The sequence below is a fragment of the Salvia hispanica genome, chromosome 2 (assembly GCF_023119035.1).
Source record: "Salvia hispanica cultivar TCC Black 2014 chromosome 2, UniMelb_Shisp_WGS_1.0, whole genome shotgun sequence".
Lineage (NCBI taxonomy): Eukaryota > Viridiplantae > Streptophyta > Magnoliopsida > Lamiales > Lamiaceae > Salvia > Salvia hispanica.
In genome coordinates, this window is record NC_062966.1 from 18,383,312 (window position 1) to 18,401,369 (window position 18,058).

Below are 18,058 nucleotides of genomic sequence, written 5' to 3' on the forward strand. Positions count from 1 at the left end.
AAAAAGAAGGTAATTTCTAATTTATCAAATCTAGTTCTGAAAGTTAGAAACAGCAGTTGGGTATTGTTGATATAAAAGTAGACCTGAGAATAATTAATTATAATTTTAATTATTAAAAATTAAATTTAAAATAAGAGACTGGGGTATTATTTGTACATGATATCACTATCTATTAGTAGTACTTTAGAGTATAAAATATTTCACTTTAAGAAAGTTATATTTTGAACCAACCCATGAAAAATTAAATATTTTGAATGAATACTCCAATGTAACGCTTTCCAAAAATATAACTAAGGAAAGTACACAAAAGCTGACTCGTCATTCTCTTTCAATTTCAGTTTTCGCATTTGAGTTCTGCTGCAAAAAATTTAATCAATAAGAGTAGAAACCAAACACAATCAATCTTCTCTAATATCCACATATTGGGAAAGGGCGAAGAAGCAAAACAAAAAATAAGTGACACTTTCATCAGGATATCGAGATTCTCCAACAGCAACTCTTATTTTGTCTGAGTTCTAATTGCTTTATTGCCAGTTAGTCCACGCATGGGGCTTGGCATATTGAATCATTATTGATGGTTCTCACTCATGGAAGTACAGTTCTCACTTCTTTTCTGTCTGCTCCAAATGACTGCAATCGAAGCAAACTCCAGTCAGATTACGAACAAGTTCTAGTAAGAACATCTTACAGTAATTAGCATAATGTTTTTTCTTACACCTGGTAACAAATGGTCCATCTAAGAATACTGTAATTTCTAGTAACTCGATAATAGGTAAGTAAATCAATAGACAACGAGAAAGAAAGCAACCAAATCCTTCAGTGCAAGCAGGAGATAGTTGTAGGTGATCTGAAAGGTACCTAGTGATACTGAATCACAGGCTAAGTTGCATACTTAGACAAAAGAAAATGATAAAATGGCACAAAACAATTTCTCAACCCATGCGTGATTTGAGTAGTATGATAAGCTTGGTTTGTATACAATAGTCCAATACAAAACAGGTCAAGTAAGAAAACATATACCAGATATTTTCCAGGTTACCTGTCTTGTGCTTAAAATCGATACCAAGAAGCCCAAGAGAACAGTTGAAAAGGTAGGTATGACAGAGATGATTGTTAGAACTTAACATGTGTGTTAAGAGAACCATGTGTTCTATAGTTGTTAGATTCTCTTCAAAATCAAATGGACATAATGAAATATTTTACCTCAGTTCCCAGGCCTTTGGCATATACATTGCTGAACAGCTCTGAAGGGTCAGGCATGGGACTCTCCTGCAAAACCAGATAGAGATAAGTTGGATACAAACATAAGTTCATGAAGTATTCCCATAATGCTAAGGAAAGTATGGGACTTCAAACCTTAGCTTGTGCAATGGCTTCATCCACCTCTTTTCTTACTTCTTTCTCAGTATCCTGTTTATCATAGAACATAAACAATATAAAACACCTCACCACAATTTCATTCCAGAATTGGAAGATTGTGCACGGAAATCATCCCACAAAAATCTAGACTAGGAGGATCTAGAGAAGGACCTGATTCCAGGATAATCAAATCCTCCAGGATTGTGTAAAACGAGATGTATTACTACATAAGAAGACGAGTAGAACTGTTTTTACCTTTAGTTCCTTCTCAGTGGCAAGATCGTGAGCCAGGACAAGCTTTCTGATTCTTTCAATTGGATCACGCTCCTGCAGAAAGGAGAATTAATCGAGCACAGGACTAGCATGAGGTTCAAGGATCATGACAAATATTGAAATTTACCTGTCTAACACCAGAAATTTCATCACGTGTACGATATGTGCTTCCAGGATCAGACATGGAATGTCCATGGTATCTGTAGGTGTCCATTTCAAGAATCTGAACATATTAAGCAGATGAATGAGTGTTATCACATTGCAACAGTTGAGAACTGAAATAGAGTTCTTGTCTTGATATCAAGAAAATATCCAACCTTGAGCGATCAACATTGAACATAATGTATACAGGAGCTTCTAGCAAGAAGGCCCAGAATAATAGATGTCCAAATGAAATAAAAACAAAATCAAGCTATTAAGAGGATATATATTCCTCCACAATGTGTCTTTGGCTTTCTATAATCAATTCGACAAACATATGACATCACTTGTTTATTGGCAAGAAAAGACTGAAATGAACACTCTTGTATGCACATGAAATAAAGATAGAAAGCTAACAGCAGCATGAGGACAACAGAAGACGGGAATTCAGGTGAAGAATAGGAAGGAAATAAAGTGCACTCACAATTGGTCCATTCTTGAGGGCATGCTCCTTTGCAAACTTGCATGCTTGTTTCACAGCAAGGGCATCCATACCATCCACCTTCAAAATGCAAATATAAATTAGACGTCATATAAGCAGCAAATTACGTAATTAAACCAATCCCACAAAATAAACTTAGCAGATTCATTTTTAATCAATTTTCCCAGTATCATTCCGCTTAAACTGGCAGCGCCCTTGTTCTCCCAGAGTCCATAACAATGAAAATATAGTTAAGGACCTAAACTCTATCTGTCAGCACTCAACAGACTCAACACCAATCAATGTATCTTAATCCTACACATGAGTCTGATTCAAAACATAGGTAACCATAAACAAGACATTGTTGAAATTTTAAAATTCCACTGGCCCAAAGTTTCTGACTGGAAAATCCATATTCAATGTGTGATATACAATTAACTGCCTTAACATTAAATGTATCTTATCATATATGAAGACAATTTTCACAGAATCATTCCTTTTGAGCTCTGAAGTGATGAAGCATACATAATATATGAGACATGACATTTAAAAAATCAACATAATACTTGTTGTAAACTCAACCAAAACTTGTAAGTAATTACATTCATACTTGGCCTGCACTAGCACATGACAACACACAATTTGGCTACTAAACATCCCAATGCGAATTGTTACATATAGCATGTTAAAATGTGCAGCTAAACATATATTGCCAAAGTGCATAAGTGATGAAACTATAAGTGGGAAGCCCATCTTACCTTCAAACCTGGAACATAATCTCCTCTCTTGTAATAAGCAGGACTCTTTGCCGCCCTCCATTCTGCTGTGCCCATTCCATCTATATGCCAATTCAATTTAACAAATTAATAATCAATAGTCAACTAAACATAAACATGAGCATGAGAAGATATATACTGCAAGTCCAAACAAACATACATACAAGACATCACATACTACAATAACTGCTCATGTTTGGCTTTGTGAAATTGAAAATTTATCAAGCATCAAGTAGATAGTCCTTAATTCTCCTTTATATTTAAAAGAAATTGAAAGAAAATTATATGCTGAGCTCTTCCAGTTGTCTGTTTTTACACTACATCCATGTATGTCAGGAAGCTTTGCCAAATTAGACGAGTTTTACATGCAATCTTTCAGTAAATGATCATAACTCTGAAGTCAGCATCATACTAACAGAGCAAAAGTGAGAGATGGTATTTCTAAAGCATATTATAACAATCCTTCTCCTATCATAATCAATACCACAACTGTCACACATTTCCTTGCACATGGCCATAAATTGGAACCGATGAAATTCAACCATTTCTAATTAAGTTAAATAAACCAAGCACCTTTTTATCATGTCAGTATCTCAAATCACAGAAAGTTGAAGAAGCATCTTACAGTGATTATTCTCGCAGACCAAAATAGCAGGCAGATCCCAAAGCGCGGCCATGTTCAACGCCTCAAACAACTGCCCCTGGTTGGCAGCACCGTCTCCGTACATCGCGAACGTCACACTCTCATCCTTGCTGTACTTCTGAGCGAAGGCCAATCCACATCCCAACGGAACCTGCGCCCCAACAATTCCATGTCCGCCGTAAAAACCCCCTTCCTTTTTGTAGAAATGCATCGATCCTCCCTTCCCCTTGGAGCAGCCGTCCTTCCTCCCCATCAGCTCCGCGAACGCTTCGAGCAGCGTCCCCCCGCGCCCTAGGAAGATGCAGTGGTCGCGGTAGGCGGTGATTATGCAATCCTTCCGATTAATAGCGGCCTCCATCCCGACGCAGACGGCCTCCTGGCCGTCGTACAGGTGGCAGAATCCGCGAATCAGCTTGGCCTTGTAGAGCGAATCGGCGGCGATTTCCATTCGGCGCATGAGCGCCATGTCGCGGAAGAAGGTGAGGAGCTCCTGCGGGGAGGTCTCGACGGAGCGGGAGGGCGGATCGATGTTGTGGCCGGTGAAGGGGAGGGAGGTCTCCACCGTGATTGGGGATGTGGAGGCGAGGCCCCGGGCCGCGAAGGAGGCGGCGGGGAGGGATTTGTTGAGAGCGGCGGCGCGGCGAATCAGCTGAGCCATATCAACCGTCGATTTGGTAAAGCGAAGCGGTGGCTGTTGGGAGAGAGAAAGGGGTGGTTTTGGTTGGTAGCAGCGGCAGTATACTTGTAAATATTGGGCGTAGGGGTATCTTTGGAATAATTAAAAGTCAGAGATTGGGTGCTCTTTAATCATTTTACTAAATTAGTACTATTCCTATAACATTAATTAATTTAAAGTCAATTTACACACACTCCACAATTCTAATCATACTATTGCCCGTTTATGATGGTAATAAATGAAATTATTTTATTGCCTATTATTCGTTACTAAAGCAGTTGAGTGATTTCGGAGTTATAATTAAAATAAAAAGTTAGTTCTGGTACGGTTATGGAATTTGAAATAATAATTTTGCAATGGGATAATTTTTTTAACCATTTTAAAACTAATTTAGCTTTCAAAATAAAAATTGTTTTCGGTAAATACTACTACTATTAGATCTTTATCCACTCGTATAGTGCCATGTCAATCGTCACCTATTGAAACGAATATAGCGTTTTTTTGCCATTAATCAACAATAAAATGTTCCTTTAACTTAAAAAAATACTTCTTATATATGAGTAAACTCCATAAATAGTCCTTGAATTTTGCATTACACATGAAAACAATCTCTGAATTTTAAAAATGATATGAGTAGTTCCTGAATTAAGGTGTGATCAAATTCATGGTAGGTATATATGTTGGAAATAGTATAACCTTTACACGGACAACTCTTGCTATTACAAAAGAACCAAAAACTAGAAGGTAAATAAAATAAAAGAAATACAATAAAAGAACAAGATGCAAACTATTGTCTTCTTCAAGTCGAGTCGAGGTAACCCTCTCTCCGCAAGACGAGATACGCCCCGGCTAGTGCTCACGGATTGGCGCAACGTCCCCAAAGATGAAACGACTTTCCTCCTACCGAGTTGAAGCACCTCAAACTCGTAGGCTCCGGCGAACTTGAATTGGAGGCGAGAACCGAGCTATGCAATGCTCCTATATGCGAACTAAAATGCTTGAGATCTTAGAGAGAAGAGAGAATGATTGATGGTGTATTCTCATCTCTCAAATCCACACCTATTTATAGGATAGGAGTGGCAACACGAGAGGTCTCTACATTAAGGCACCTCATAAACATATTGGAGGTTACCTAAGGTGAAAAGCCAAAGACTTGGCCATATGAAAAGCTTGAGACTTTTTTATTTCCCTCACATTTTTCTTACAATCCCCCACATTGGTTAGAGCGTTGCAAGCTCAAACCAACACCAGACACAAATGCATGTATGCAAACTCTTCGTTCAGTTCTCGAGAAACGATACTGTCTTTGGAGAGGTAACTTTTGGTTTTGAACCTTCCATAGTCAACACTATCGGACATACCGGCGGGCTAGTGGACGCGATGCCTTGAACTATTTCTCCTTGGTGTATGCTAGTCAATAGCATCAACACAATATTGTCTCAACTCCATAAGTTCTCACGTTTGTGTCCGTTTCGGCCGTGGAACACCTCTTTGGAATTCATAAGTGACTCATACACACGAAGCGGCCCCATTTCTCACTTACATAGGTGATTCTTTCATGAGTATCCTGCCATACTTCATCTCCCTGAGATTTTAAGAATCATTAAAAGTCAAAAGACTTAACCTTTTACCACGTGCAGGTTACAACACTCAATGCTTTCTAAAGAATGGGCGAAGATTAAAATCTTCTGAGTGTTACAACTAGATTTTTATAGCTTTGTTTCCCATTGAACCAATCCCATTGGATCTCCAATCGTATGGTTGGTTTGCCACTATACTCATCCTTTAAGATGTGGTTTTCAGTCCCATTCCTTTTAGCAATTTATGCATTTGAACACGGTTTAAACCTTTTGTTAATGGATCCGCTATGTTATCCACTGACTTAACATAGTCAACTGCGATAACACCACTTGTGATCAACTGCCTTACGGTATTATGTCGTCGACGAATGTGTCGAGACTTACCATTATAGAAGCCACTGTGTGTTCTACCTATAGCTATTTTACTATCGCAGTGTATCACTACTGTGGGCACTGGCTTCTTCCAACATGGAATACATTCTAGGAAATTTCTGAGCCACTCGGCTTCTTCCCCTACTTTATCCAATGCGATAAACTCGGATTCCATGGTGGAGCGAGCAATTCACGTCTGTTTCGCTGACTTCCACGAAACAACACCACCCCCCACAGTGAACACATATCCACTCGTCGAAAACGAGTCTTTTGAATCAGAGATCCAATTTGCATCACAATACCCTTCAAGTACTTGGGGATATCTTGTGTAGTGCAGTCCAAAGTCATTAGTATACTTCAAGTATCTCAAAACTCTGCACAGAGCTTTCCAGTGTTCCTTGCTTGGATTGCTCGTGAATCGGCTCAACTTTTTCACCGTACAAGCAAGATCTGGTCTAGTACAGTTCGTGATAAACATCAGACTTCCTATAACCTTTGCATACTCTTCTTGAGCAACAGGCTCACCCTTATTCTTGCTTAGATGGACATTGAGCTCCAAAGGAGTCTTTGTTGGCTTACAATCAAACGAGTTGAATTTCTTAAGCATTTTCTCAACATAATGAGATTGTGTTAAGGCAATTCCTTCATTAGTCCTCAATATTTTGATTCCGAGAATCACATCAGCTAGACCCATATCTTTCATATCGAACTTTCTTTTCAACATGTTTTTTGTCTCGTTAATAATGGCACTATTGCTACCCATTATCAACATATCATCAACATACAGACACACAATAACAAACCCGTTATCTGTGTTCTTAATGTAAACACACTTATCACACTCGTTGATAGTGAATCCATTTGACAACATCACATTGTCGAACTTCAAATGCCATTGCAACGGCGTTTGCTCCAATCCATAAAGAGACTTTACCAATTTGCATACCTTGCGTTCTTGCCCGGGCACAACAAACCCTTTAGGTTGCTCCATGTATATCTCGTCTTCCAAATCACCATTCAGGAATGCAGTTTTCACATCCATTTGGTGAATCTCAAGATTGTGCAACGCATCAATCGCAAGAAGCACCCGGATGGAAGCTATTCTCGTAATAGGTGAGTAAGTGTCAAAGAAGTCATGCCCTTCTTTCTGTTTAAAGCCTTTGACCACTAGGCGAGCTTTGTATTTGTCTACAGTGCTTCTGTTAGTGACTTTGGTTCACCATCCAACATAAAAGTTATGAAGTATGGACCAAAAGTCTTAGCAACTCTAACTCTTTTACCACGTCTTGGTTCTACATCCTCAGGACTTGTCCTTGTCACTTTTGGAGAATTAGAACTAGTGGCTTCATCCATCATTCTTTCACTAGAACGATCATCTTGCTTCTTGCAAGGAAACACATTCTCAAAGAATACAACATTCTTTGACTCAATTATTATTCCTTCAGCTACATCGGAAATAACTGACTTATGAACTAAGAAGCGACATGCGCTGCTGTTTAATGCATATCCAATAAAGATACAATCGACTGTTTTAGGGCCAATTGCAACTTGTTTTGGAGGCGGCACTTGTATGCTAAACACCCCCACACTTTGAGGTATGTATATGAAGGTTTCCTTCCCTTCCACAATTCATAAGGAGTTACATCCCTATTTTTTAGTGGAATTTTGTTCAAGATGTAATTCGCGGTTAACAAAGCTTCCCCCCACATGTTCTGGGGTAAACCTGAATTAATCAACAGAGCATTCACAATCTCTTTTAGTGTTCGATTTTTGCGCTCAGCAACACCATTCGACTTAGGAGAATATGGAGTCATGGTTTGGTGAATTATACCACTTGCATGACATAATTATGCAAACGGCGCCACATATTCACCACCTCTATCACTTCGAACACACTTAATTCGACAATTAAGTTGATTTTCGGCTTCATTTTTTAAGTCTTTAAACGCTTCAATTGCCTCATCTTTACTTCTTAATAAGTAAACGTAACAACACCTCGTGCAATCGTCAATGAATGTGATGAAATACTTTTTACCACATCTGGTTTGCACAAATTTTAAATCACATATATATGTATGGATCAATTCTAGAGGTTTTGTGCTCCGTTCTACCGAGCGGAACGACAGCTTGGTCATTTTTGCTTCAACACAAACTTCACATTTCTTTTGTGAATTAAACTCATTAACTTTTAGTAAATCAAGATTAACTAATCTTTTTATAGCATTTAGATTTACATGTCCCAATCTATTATGCCATAAATCAGAGCTTTCAAGCAAATAAGAGGACGTGTCATCTTCCTTATTGCTTATTCCTTTTCCACGGTGAATGACCGTAACATTTAGCTCAAAAAGCCCGTTCACTAGGTGGCCTTCACCTATGAATTTTCCATACTTGGTCAATATAACCTTTTCACACTCAAATTCTAGTGAAAATCCATGATTGACTAGAAGTGAGCTTGACACCAAATTCTTTCGGATGTCTGGGACATGCAGCACATCCTTAAGGGTGAGAACCTTTCCATATCCTAATTTTAGGAACACGTTACCCACACCAACCACCTCAGAAGAGGCTTGGTTTCTCATGCGTACTTTTCTACCTCTAACAGATTTGTATGTAGAAAAAACGCTTCTCTCGGGGCACACATGACATGTGGCACCCGTATCAACAAACCATTCATTTGGATTATTACCATGGTTCACGTCGGAGACCATTGCGACCACCGTGTGATCTTTGTTGTTTATAACAACACGTTCAAATAATTTGCACAATATTGTCTCTAACGATAAGTACACAATTATATTGAACCATATGTGCATTGGTATCAACAACCAATGCATTCCAATTACTACTACCAAATATAAATTGGTCTTGCTTGTCAAATGACAAACGATAAACACAATTCTCAAGAGAATGGATCTCAAGGAATTAACCACTTCATTGTGCATCGACATTGCGACTGTTTGTTGCTTCATTCCAGCTTTGAATTTCATGTTTCCTCCAGCTTCGGACGACATGATGATGGCAAGAGTACACTGTCTCGTCTTGCGATTGTTGGAAATAGTGTAGCCTTTACACGGACAACTCTTGCTATTACAAAAGAACCAAAAACTAGAAGGTAAATAAAACAAAAGAAATACAATAAAAGAACAAGATGCAAACTATTGTCTTCTTTAAGTCGTGTCGAGGTAACCCTCTCTCCGCAAGACGAGATACGCCCTGGCTAGTGCTCACGGATTGACGCAACGTCCCCAAAGATGAAACGACTTTCCTCCTACCTCAAACTCGTAGGCTCCGGCGAACTTGAATTGGAGGCGAGAACCGAGCTATGCAATGCTTCTATATGCGAACTAGAATGCTTGAGATCTTAGAGAGAAGAGAGAATGATTGATGGTGTATTCTCATCTCTCAAATCCACGCCTATTTATAGGATATGAGTGGCAACACGAGAGGTCTCTGTATTAAGGCACCTCATAAACATATTGGAGGTTACCTAAGGTGAAAAGCCAAAAGACTTGGCCATATGAAAAGCTTGAGACTTTTCTATTTCCCTCACATTTTTCTTACAACATAATGGGATTGAAGGGAGTACTCTCTCCGTCCCAGATAATTTGGACACTTTGACCCGACACGAGTTTTAAGAAATCTAATGGAAAGTGAGTTGAAAAAGTTGGTGGGATATGAGTCATACTTTTAAAGTATTAGTTTTATAATAAAATGTGAGAAAGAATGAGTTAGTGGAATATGAGGTTCACTATAAAAAATGATAAAAATGAAATGGAATAAATTATGTGGGACGATCCAAAATGGAATAATGGAGCAAATTATGTGGGACGGAGGGAGCGGTATTTGTCTAGTGATCGAGACTTATTTATTTGTATTTGCCGAGAGTACTTTGGTTGTCTGTCGTAATTTCACAAATATATTTAAAACGGATAATTTGCATAATGGGTATTAAAGAAAAAATAAAATTCATAAAATCGAAATTGGTCACCACGAAATTATCTCCTTGGACAGGGAAAAAGGGAGTCGTGCTTCTGAAATTCTCTCCCGCCATGAAAGCATCCTCCATTCACTCCTTCCTCTCTCCCTCACCTTCTCCATATCCATTCACAGCAACCACTACCAAGGGGCTCTCTCCATTGCCTCTCTTCAGGCCTTATCCCCGCCTCAACTTCCAGTACCCGCAATTACTCAATTCCAACAGGTACTCGCGTTTCGCAGCAACTCACAAATTCCCGAATTTAGTATTCCCCGTCGGTTCGTCTTCTCAGCTCTCCGACGATGATATTGAAGTTGAATCCGACGACGACGACGAAGAAGAGGACGACGTGGCGGCAGAGGAGTACGACGTCGTTGCTGGTGAAATCAGCGAACAGTACGGAGATGAAGAGGACGAAGAGGTTTTGGAGGCGACCGAAGGTGTTGGCCCCAGATATGAGGAGTTCAAGTGGCAGAGAGTGGAGAGGATTAGGAATGAGGTGCGGGAGTTTGGTGAGGACATCATTGATGTCGAGGAGCTCGCCTCTGTTTACGACTTCAGAATTGACAAGTTCCAGGTCTTCCCTTCTCTTCCTAGGTCGAAAGACTAAAATACAGCAATCTTCTGTTTATGACATTGCTAGGTTTCAACAAACACGATTGAAAGCAGAATATTTATTTAGTTTTTCATAAATGTTGCAGATGCCTAAAGTTGTATTTTGGCTGCTGATTATAATGATCAATGTGTTAATTAAAATTGCTTATAGGTGGATGAATTAGTAGTTGCAGTCTTGTTGAGAATTTTGGTGTATTATATGTACTTGTGAAGTTCAATTTCTGTCTTTTTGCAGCGATTGTCCATTCAAGCATTCCTGAAAGGTTCTTCAGTTGTAGTTTCTGCACCAACTAGTAGTGGAAAAACGTTGATTGCTGAAGCTGCTGCAGTTGCTACTTTTTCCCGAGGAAAGAGATTGTTTTACACTACTCCTTTGAAAGCCTTGTCAAATCAGAAGTTTCGTGACTTTCGGTGAGAATGCGGGTGTCGATAGTTGTTATTGATAAAATTTCGGGGATCACTAATTTCATATGTCGTACGTGGTTTCACAGTGAGACATTTGGTGATACTAATGTTGGACTCCTCACTGGAGATTCTGCTGTCAATAAAGATGCTCAAATTTTGATAATGACCACAGAGATTTTGCGCAACATGCTATATCGGAGGTGATTATTTTAATGTGATGTTTCTTAACTTTCTTTCAATATTGTTCAGTAGGAAACATGATATGAAAGTTGAAAGTTTGTCTTAAGCAAACCCTTTCCTTTATGTTGGTGATACTGATCAGCATAGCTTCTTTGTTGACTTTGGAAGAATTAATATTTATCATAAAGTGGTTTGTTTGGCTCATAAATTTATTTCTGAATACTTTTCTGCATTTTACTCCTTGGATTCAATGCTATTATATTGGCTGATGTCTCTTCCAGGGTAATATTTTCTTATCCGTCGTACGTCTATGTGACCGAGACATCATTATTTTACTTATGCTTGTGGATATATTTGTGATACAGTGTTGGAACAGATTCTTCTGAAAGTATGCTTTCTGATGTGGATGTGATTGTTTTGGATGAAGTGCATTACTTGAGCGACATATCCCGGGGTACAGTTTGGGAAGAAATTGTGAGTCATTTTATATTATACAGAAAGCCAGAATTTAAATAATTACTCACGCTGTTAATTGTTGCTTATATAGGTGATATACTGCCCCAAACAAGTGCAATTAATATGTCTTTCTGCCACTGTTGCAAATCCAGATGAGTTGGCAGGTTGGATTGGTCAGGTACTGCATCTTCTCTTGAACTTTCATGCAGTTCTTGTGCAAGGTAGTATATGAAAAAGTACTTTTTCAGAATTACTTAGAATTCTGCAGGTTAGGATTCTTAATATCCTGTAAGGATGTCTACCTAAAATGTATAACTTCAATTAAAGGTGCGATAAACTATCATTGTACATCATCATAGTTCATCCTGGTTAAAAGTGGAGTACTAATTTCTTATTGTAGTGTTTGAGGACTTATTAAAAATTAAGCTGCAGCTTATTTTCATTTTTTCACATTTTAACTCATTTTCAGTTTTTGTTTTTCTAATTAAGTTTGGTTTAGGGAGTTGGAGGGAATTTTTTGTAGAAGGTAAGACCATGTTGTTTTTTGAGCTTGATAAATGAGCTACAGTACATTTCTACTGCAAGAAAGAGTTCCATGTATGAGTGTTTTTTGTAATATTATATTTCATTACTTATCTGCAATTGGTCTTCTAGAGAACTATACATCCAACAAATTGGCATCCATTTTCTCATATAGTATTCATATCTAATGCTTTGTTCTTCCGTTGTGCATAAAAGATTCATGGAAAAACTGAGTTGGTAACATCATCCAAGCGTCCGGTTCCGTTGACTTGGCACTTCTCAACAAAGACAGCATTGTTACCACTTCTTGATCAAAAAGGCACTAGCATGAACAGGTGATTTCTTCTAGATATTGCTAGGGTTTGGATTTTGTATTTCTATTCGGGTTAATTAGTTAGGTTGATTCACATTTGGGGAAGTATCATCTCTGAACTGAATTGGTTATCTGGACATTAGCTCGTTGCATAGTGAATTACATGAAAACCGTAATAGTGATTTTTGGCCCCTAGCTTTGGAGAGTCCGTCTGGGCTAGCTTTGTGGTGCAAGTGGTGAGAAAGTAGCCCTTGGATTTTTTTCTGATCTTCTCTCTTCATGCTAAGAAGAGAGAGGTGCCAAAGTATCTCGTCTTTGATTTCTATCATATATGTATTATCAGTGCAACATACATCAATGCCTGAAGGGATGGCTCCTATATAGTTTGACAGTTTTCCTATAGCTATTTTTGCTTGATGAATTTGAGTTTTTGGTGGCAAAGAAAGAGAAGTTGTGATACTCTTGACAGTTTTCCTATAGCTGCTTGCTCTTAATTTGCAGTTGAAACTAGTACTAACAGGTATGGCACTCATAATTATCTGCAATCTATTTTAATTAGTACAGGAAGCTGTCCCTAAACCAGTTACAGCTTGATTCTTCAAGAGATAATGTATACAAGGATGAGAATCCTAGAAGAAGGAAATCAAAGAAATATCAGTTTGATGTTCCTCCACTTACAAAGCATGACATGAACTCTATACGCCGGTCGCAGGTATGAATTATCATTAGTTCATCCTCAGTGGAAAAGTATATCCGGATCAGAGATCATTTTTCTCATTCTGGTAGAATACAGGTTCCTCAAGTTGTAGATACATTATGGCATCTTAAAGCAAGAGATATGCTTCCAGCAGTCTGGTTCATCTTTAGCAGAAAAGGTTGTGATGCTGCTGTTCAATATCTTGAAGACTGCAACCTGTTGGATGATTGTGAGATAACCGAAGTAGAGCTTGCACTTAAAAAGTTTCGTGTTAAATATCCTGATGCTGTTAGGGAATCTTCTGCAAAAGGACTTCTTCGAGGTGTTGCTGCTCATCATGCTGGTTGCCTTCCCCTTTGGAAATCGTTCATTGAGGAGCTTTTCCAAAAGGGGCTTGTGAAGGTTGTTTTTGCCACGGAAACTCTTGCTGCTGGAATTAACATGCCTGCAAGAACTGCTGTTGTGTCATCTCTGACCAAAAGGATTGACAGTGGTCGCACATTTTTAAGTTCCAATGAGCTGCTACAAATGGCAGGACGTGCTGGCCGTAGAGGCATTGATGAAAAGGGTCATGTCGTTCTTCTTCAAACACCATATGAAGGAGCTGAAGAATGCTGCAAAGTTCTCTTTTCTGGACTAGAACCTCTTGTTTCACAGTTTACAGCTTCGTATGGGATGGTGCTTAATCTACTTGCGGTATGCTCTTAACAAAACACTCATCAGTATAGTGATCTCCATCTTATACAGATCCATCATCCTTTGCAGGGCGCAAAATTTGCACGTAGCTCGGCTGAATCAGATGACTTGAATAACTCACAATCTGGTCGGACATTGGAAGAAGCAAGAAAGTTGGTTGAACAAAGTTTCGGAAATTATGTGGGGAGCAATGTCATGCTTGCTGCTAAGGAGGAGCTCGCTAGGATACAGACTGAGATACAGTTGCTGGCGTCGGAAATTACAGATGAAGCTATCGATAAGAAGAGTAAAAAATTACTGTCACATACATCTTACAAAGAGATTGCCGATCTTCAGGAAGAATTGAGGGTATCTAACTTTGCTAACTTTTCTACCTTGATCAAAGAATCCTGTTGTTATGCATATTGTAACAAGACCTTCTGCTTATTGTAAGAACAATCATTCTGACTTTTCTTATCAGGTAGAGAAACGTATTCGCTCTGAACTTCGGAAAATAGTGGAATGGGAGAGAATTTATTCTTTAAAGCCCCTACTCGAGGAGCTTGGGAATGAGCACTTACCTTTTATGTGTCTCCAGCATACTGATGCAGACGGTGTTCTGCATCAAATCCCTGCTGTTTATTTGGGGAAGGTTGATTCTTTAAAGACTTTAAAATTGAAAGATATGGTAAGCCTGACCCGCTTAAGTTTCTCTCCCTTTGTTCTAACTTGGAAATCTTCTCAAGTTTATCACTAAAATCATCATAAAGCTTTGGAGATGTCATTTGACTGGTTTCACCAATGGACTCATTCTGTGTCAATCTTGCGTGTACATGGTGGTTCGTGGCATCCTGTCAAATTTTAGCAATCCCTCAAATATGTTTCTTCCTTGTTGATGTTTTTTCCTTCAAAGGTTGCTATAACTGATGAAGATATCATACACTTCCATATCGAAGTGTATGCTAATATAAATTTGTAATGAAGAACACCTATTTCTTAAAGGTGCCATACTCTATTGTTTGATTTAGTAATGCATAGAACTGCATTTGTTAGAGAAGAAGAGGATGGAGAAGTAGAAAATTCTGGTTCAGTGTCTTAGTTTTCATTCCTTCCCTTTGCTGAGATCTCTTTAATGCGGTTTATCCCGGATTACAGGTTCACGAATCTGATTCTTTTGCGCTGACTAATGGAAGAAATTCAAGTGATGCTGAGCCTGAACATGCTGCTGAACCATCGTATTATGTAGCACTTGGTTCGGATAACTCTTGGTACCTTTTCACTGAGAAATGGATCAGAACCATCTATAAAACTGGATTTCCCAACGTTGCCTTGACTCAAGATGATGCTTTACCTCATGAAATAATGTCGAGTCTGCTTGATAAGGGAGATATGCAGTGGCAAAAGGTTGCAGACTCAGAATTTGGTGGTTTATGGTGCATGGAAGGATCACTTGAGACGTGGTCGTGGAGTTTAAATGTGCCAGTCTTGAGTAGTCTCTCTGATGATGATGAGGTAATTGAACAATTAATTAGTAAGATGCATACATTGGTGTTTATTAACATGCTGCAATTCTTTCGAAGTTGTGATCTTTAATGTGTTCTAAACTTTTTTGCAAAAACATGGTTGCTTAAAAAAGCTACCTACCGTGGTTGATTTTGCAGCATCATAATGTATATTTTGGCCATGGTGCATCAGAATATTATATTAAACAGTGGGCTAGGAGGCTTATCAAGTTTGAAAAAAAATAATGAAATTAATGCTAACCATCATTTTCCATTATAATATACAAAAGTAAATAGCAGATTATTGATAATGCCTATCAATATACTTGCATAGTTGGTAAGACCCATAAGACCATCGTATGAGCAGAAAACAAGATGGTTTCTTACAGTGTGCTAATCTCAACTCTGTATTTGAATTATAATTTGCATGTGACATAAGCGATGGCTTCTATTTTGATTTATCTTATAATTTCAGTTCCTCAGTAGTTCACAGTTGACAGCTGGTTGTTTCTGCTATGGCCTTAGGTCCTGAAGTTCTCTGAAGCATACAAAAATGCTGTCCAATGCTACAAGGACCAAAGAAACAAAGTTTCGCGTCTGAAGAAAAAAATAGCACGAACAGAAGGCTTCAGAGAATACAAGAAGATTCTAGATACAGCCAAATTTAACGAAGAAAAGATACGGAGATTGAAGGCTAGATCACTTCGTTTGTCCACTCGAATAGAGCAGATAGAACCATCTGGCTGGAAGGAATTTCTTCAGGTAATATGAAAGTCACTAATGCAAATGCCAGCTTCAAGATGTTCTTTTTTTCTTGAATAATATGCAATATCATTCTTTTAAGCTTAACTAAGTGCTACGAGTAGAAAATATTTTACTAAACCATTTGTGTCTCCCAGATCAGCAATGTCATACATGAAGTCAGGGCATTGGATATCAACTCACACTTTATATTTCCCCTGGGTGAAACTGCTGCTGCAATTCGTGGGGAGAATGAACTCTGGTTAGCAATGGTTCTTCGAAATAAAGTCCTTGTTGATTTGAAACCTGCACAGCTTGCTGCGGTTTGTGGAGGTTTAGTGTCTGAAGGAATCAAAGTTCGGCCATGGAAAAATAATAGGTATGTTTCAAGTTACATTTGCTCCAAGTACTTCATGCTGAGGGTTGCAGTCCATTCATTACTTATAGCTGTATGCAACATTGATAAAATGAATGAAAAACTCCGCCAACCTTCATTTTGGGTTTGTGCAGCTATATTTATGAAGCCTCGTCCACTGTTATGAATGTGATCGCCTTTTTGGATGAACTGAAGAGCTCACTTTTGGATCTCCAGGAAAAGCATGGAGTGCAGGTAACTAGTCTTGTTTGAGTGAAGGGAATAACGTATGTAGTAATAGGTGGTTTAGTAATGCTGAAGTGAAATGGGGGGTTTGTAGATTCCTTGCTGCCTGGATAGCCAATTCGCGGGCATGGTTGAAGCTTGGGCTTCTGGTCTAACATGGAGAGAGATTATGATGGAGTGTGCCATGGACGAAGGAGATCTAGCACGCCTTTTACGACGAACCATTGATCTATTAGCACAGGTGAGGCTCTCTTTCCATTGGAGTTTCTGGCTAACTAGAGTGTCAACAGCTCTTGTAATTGACCTGTTGGTTGGTTGCAGGTGCCTAAATTGCCTGATGTTGATCCACGGCTCAAAAGCAACGCTGTGAAAGCTTCGAGCGTCATGGACCGTCCACCCATTAGTGAATTGGTAGGATGATAGCATAGTTGCCCAGTTCTCTGCTAGTATTAATTTATCATCATTCTTTGCTTCCCAAAGAATAAAAAGGAAAAAAAAAGAGATCATCATTCTTTATACGTATATCTCAAGTTGTTGAAACTTGTAATCTTCTTCATCATCATCCTATTATCCTATTGCTATCTTATTCTTTTCTAAATTTGGGTTCTTGGTGGGAAATGCAATTACTCTAAAACTAGCCTTATTCTTTTTCCTTCATGCTCACACAAATAAATGGCACACCAGTGCATAATAAATGTAGAATAATTTTGACAAAATAATGAAATCAACGCAATACAATTATTTTTATTCCAACGAATTATCATCCGAAAATAATATTCCATCTGGAATATTAGTTCATTTCCATTCATGAAAAATAAAATGAGCTCATTTCCATTTATGAAAAGTTTTCTTCAATTCATTACTCATATATATCAATTTATTTATAATTTATACTACTAGAATGCACCTTTAAAACTAATAATCATTTTAGTCTACTATCCATTAATAATATTTTAACTAAAATTTCTTCTTCTCTCTTACTTTACTAATTATACATTAATTCTTGCACTATTTCACATGTTCTTATTTTTATAGGCCTGAGGGAGCAATTATGTGTACATAGTTGAGCCC

At 38.4% G+C, this 18,058-nt stretch overlaps 2 protein-coding genes across 2 annotated transcripts; one reads left to right on the forward strand and one right to left on the reverse strand.

Moving 5' to 3' along the window:
• Positions 1 to 300: 300 nt before the first annotated feature.
• Positions 301 to 4,407, reverse strand: LOC125207555 (pyruvate dehydrogenase E1 component subunit alpha, mitochondrial-like). The gene is made up of 8 exons (XM_048106945.1): positions 3,656 to 4,407; positions 3,013 to 3,092; positions 2,258 to 2,335; positions 1,760 to 1,855; positions 1,615 to 1,686; positions 1,357 to 1,410; positions 1,204 to 1,269; positions 301 to 630 (listed from the first exon to the last, which is right to left on the reverse strand). Exons 1-8 carry the CDS (start codon positions 4,329 to 4,331, stop codon positions 586 to 588), a joined length of 1,167 nt encoding a protein of 388 aa, XP_047962902.1. The 5' UTR covers positions 4,332 to 4,407; the 3' UTR covers positions 301 to 585.
• A 5,875-nt stretch (positions 4,408 to 10,282) lies between these two features.
• On the forward strand, positions 10,283 to 17,585 carry LOC125207553 (DExH-box ATP-dependent RNA helicase DExH15 chloroplastic). Its single transcript, XM_048106944.1, has 16 exons — positions 10,283 to 10,857; positions 11,131 to 11,306; positions 11,387 to 11,500; positions 11,846 to 11,954; positions 12,028 to 12,114; positions 12,675 to 12,793; positions 13,336 to 13,483; positions 13,565 to 14,164; positions 14,234 to 14,512; positions 14,625 to 14,831; positions 15,299 to 15,655; positions 16,171 to 16,407; positions 16,545 to 16,765; positions 16,897 to 16,996; positions 17,082 to 17,228; positions 17,309 to 17,585. Exons 1-16 carry the CDS (start codon positions 10,354 to 10,356, stop codon positions 17,405 to 17,407), a joined length of 3,504 nt encoding a protein of 1,167 aa, XP_047962901.1. The 5' UTR covers positions 10,283 to 10,353; the 3' UTR covers positions 17,408 to 17,585.
• Positions 17,586 to 18,058: the final 473 nt, after the last annotated feature.

Excerpts from the sequence above, each read along its gene's own strand:
- LOC125207555 (XM_048106945.1), bottom strand. The coding sequence starts at position 4,331 with ATGGCTCAGCTGATTCGCCGCGCCGCCGCTCTCAACAAATCCCTCCCC. Across the intron at positions 1,856-2,257 it reads CCCTCAAGAATGGACCAATT|ATTCTTGAAATGGACACCTA; the intron begins GTGAGTGCACTT and ends TAATATGTTCAG. Across the intron at positions 1,270-1,356 it reads AAGCCATTGCACAAGCTAAG|GAGAGTCCCATGCCTGACCC; the intron begins GTTTGAAGTCCC and ends CTGGTTTTGCAG.
- LOC125207553 (XM_048106944.1), top strand. The coding sequence starts at position 10,354 with ATGAAAGCATCCTCCATTCACTCCTTCCTCTCTCCCTCACCTTCTCCA. Across the intron at positions 10,858-11,130 it reads TCAGAATTGACAAGTTCCAG|CGATTGTCCATTCAAGCATT; the intron begins GTCTTCCCTTCT and ends GTCTTTTTGCAG. Across the intron at positions 14,832-15,298 it reads CTTTAAAATTGAAAGATATG|GTTCACGAATCTGATTCTTT; the intron begins GTAAGCCTGACC and ends CCCGGATTACAG.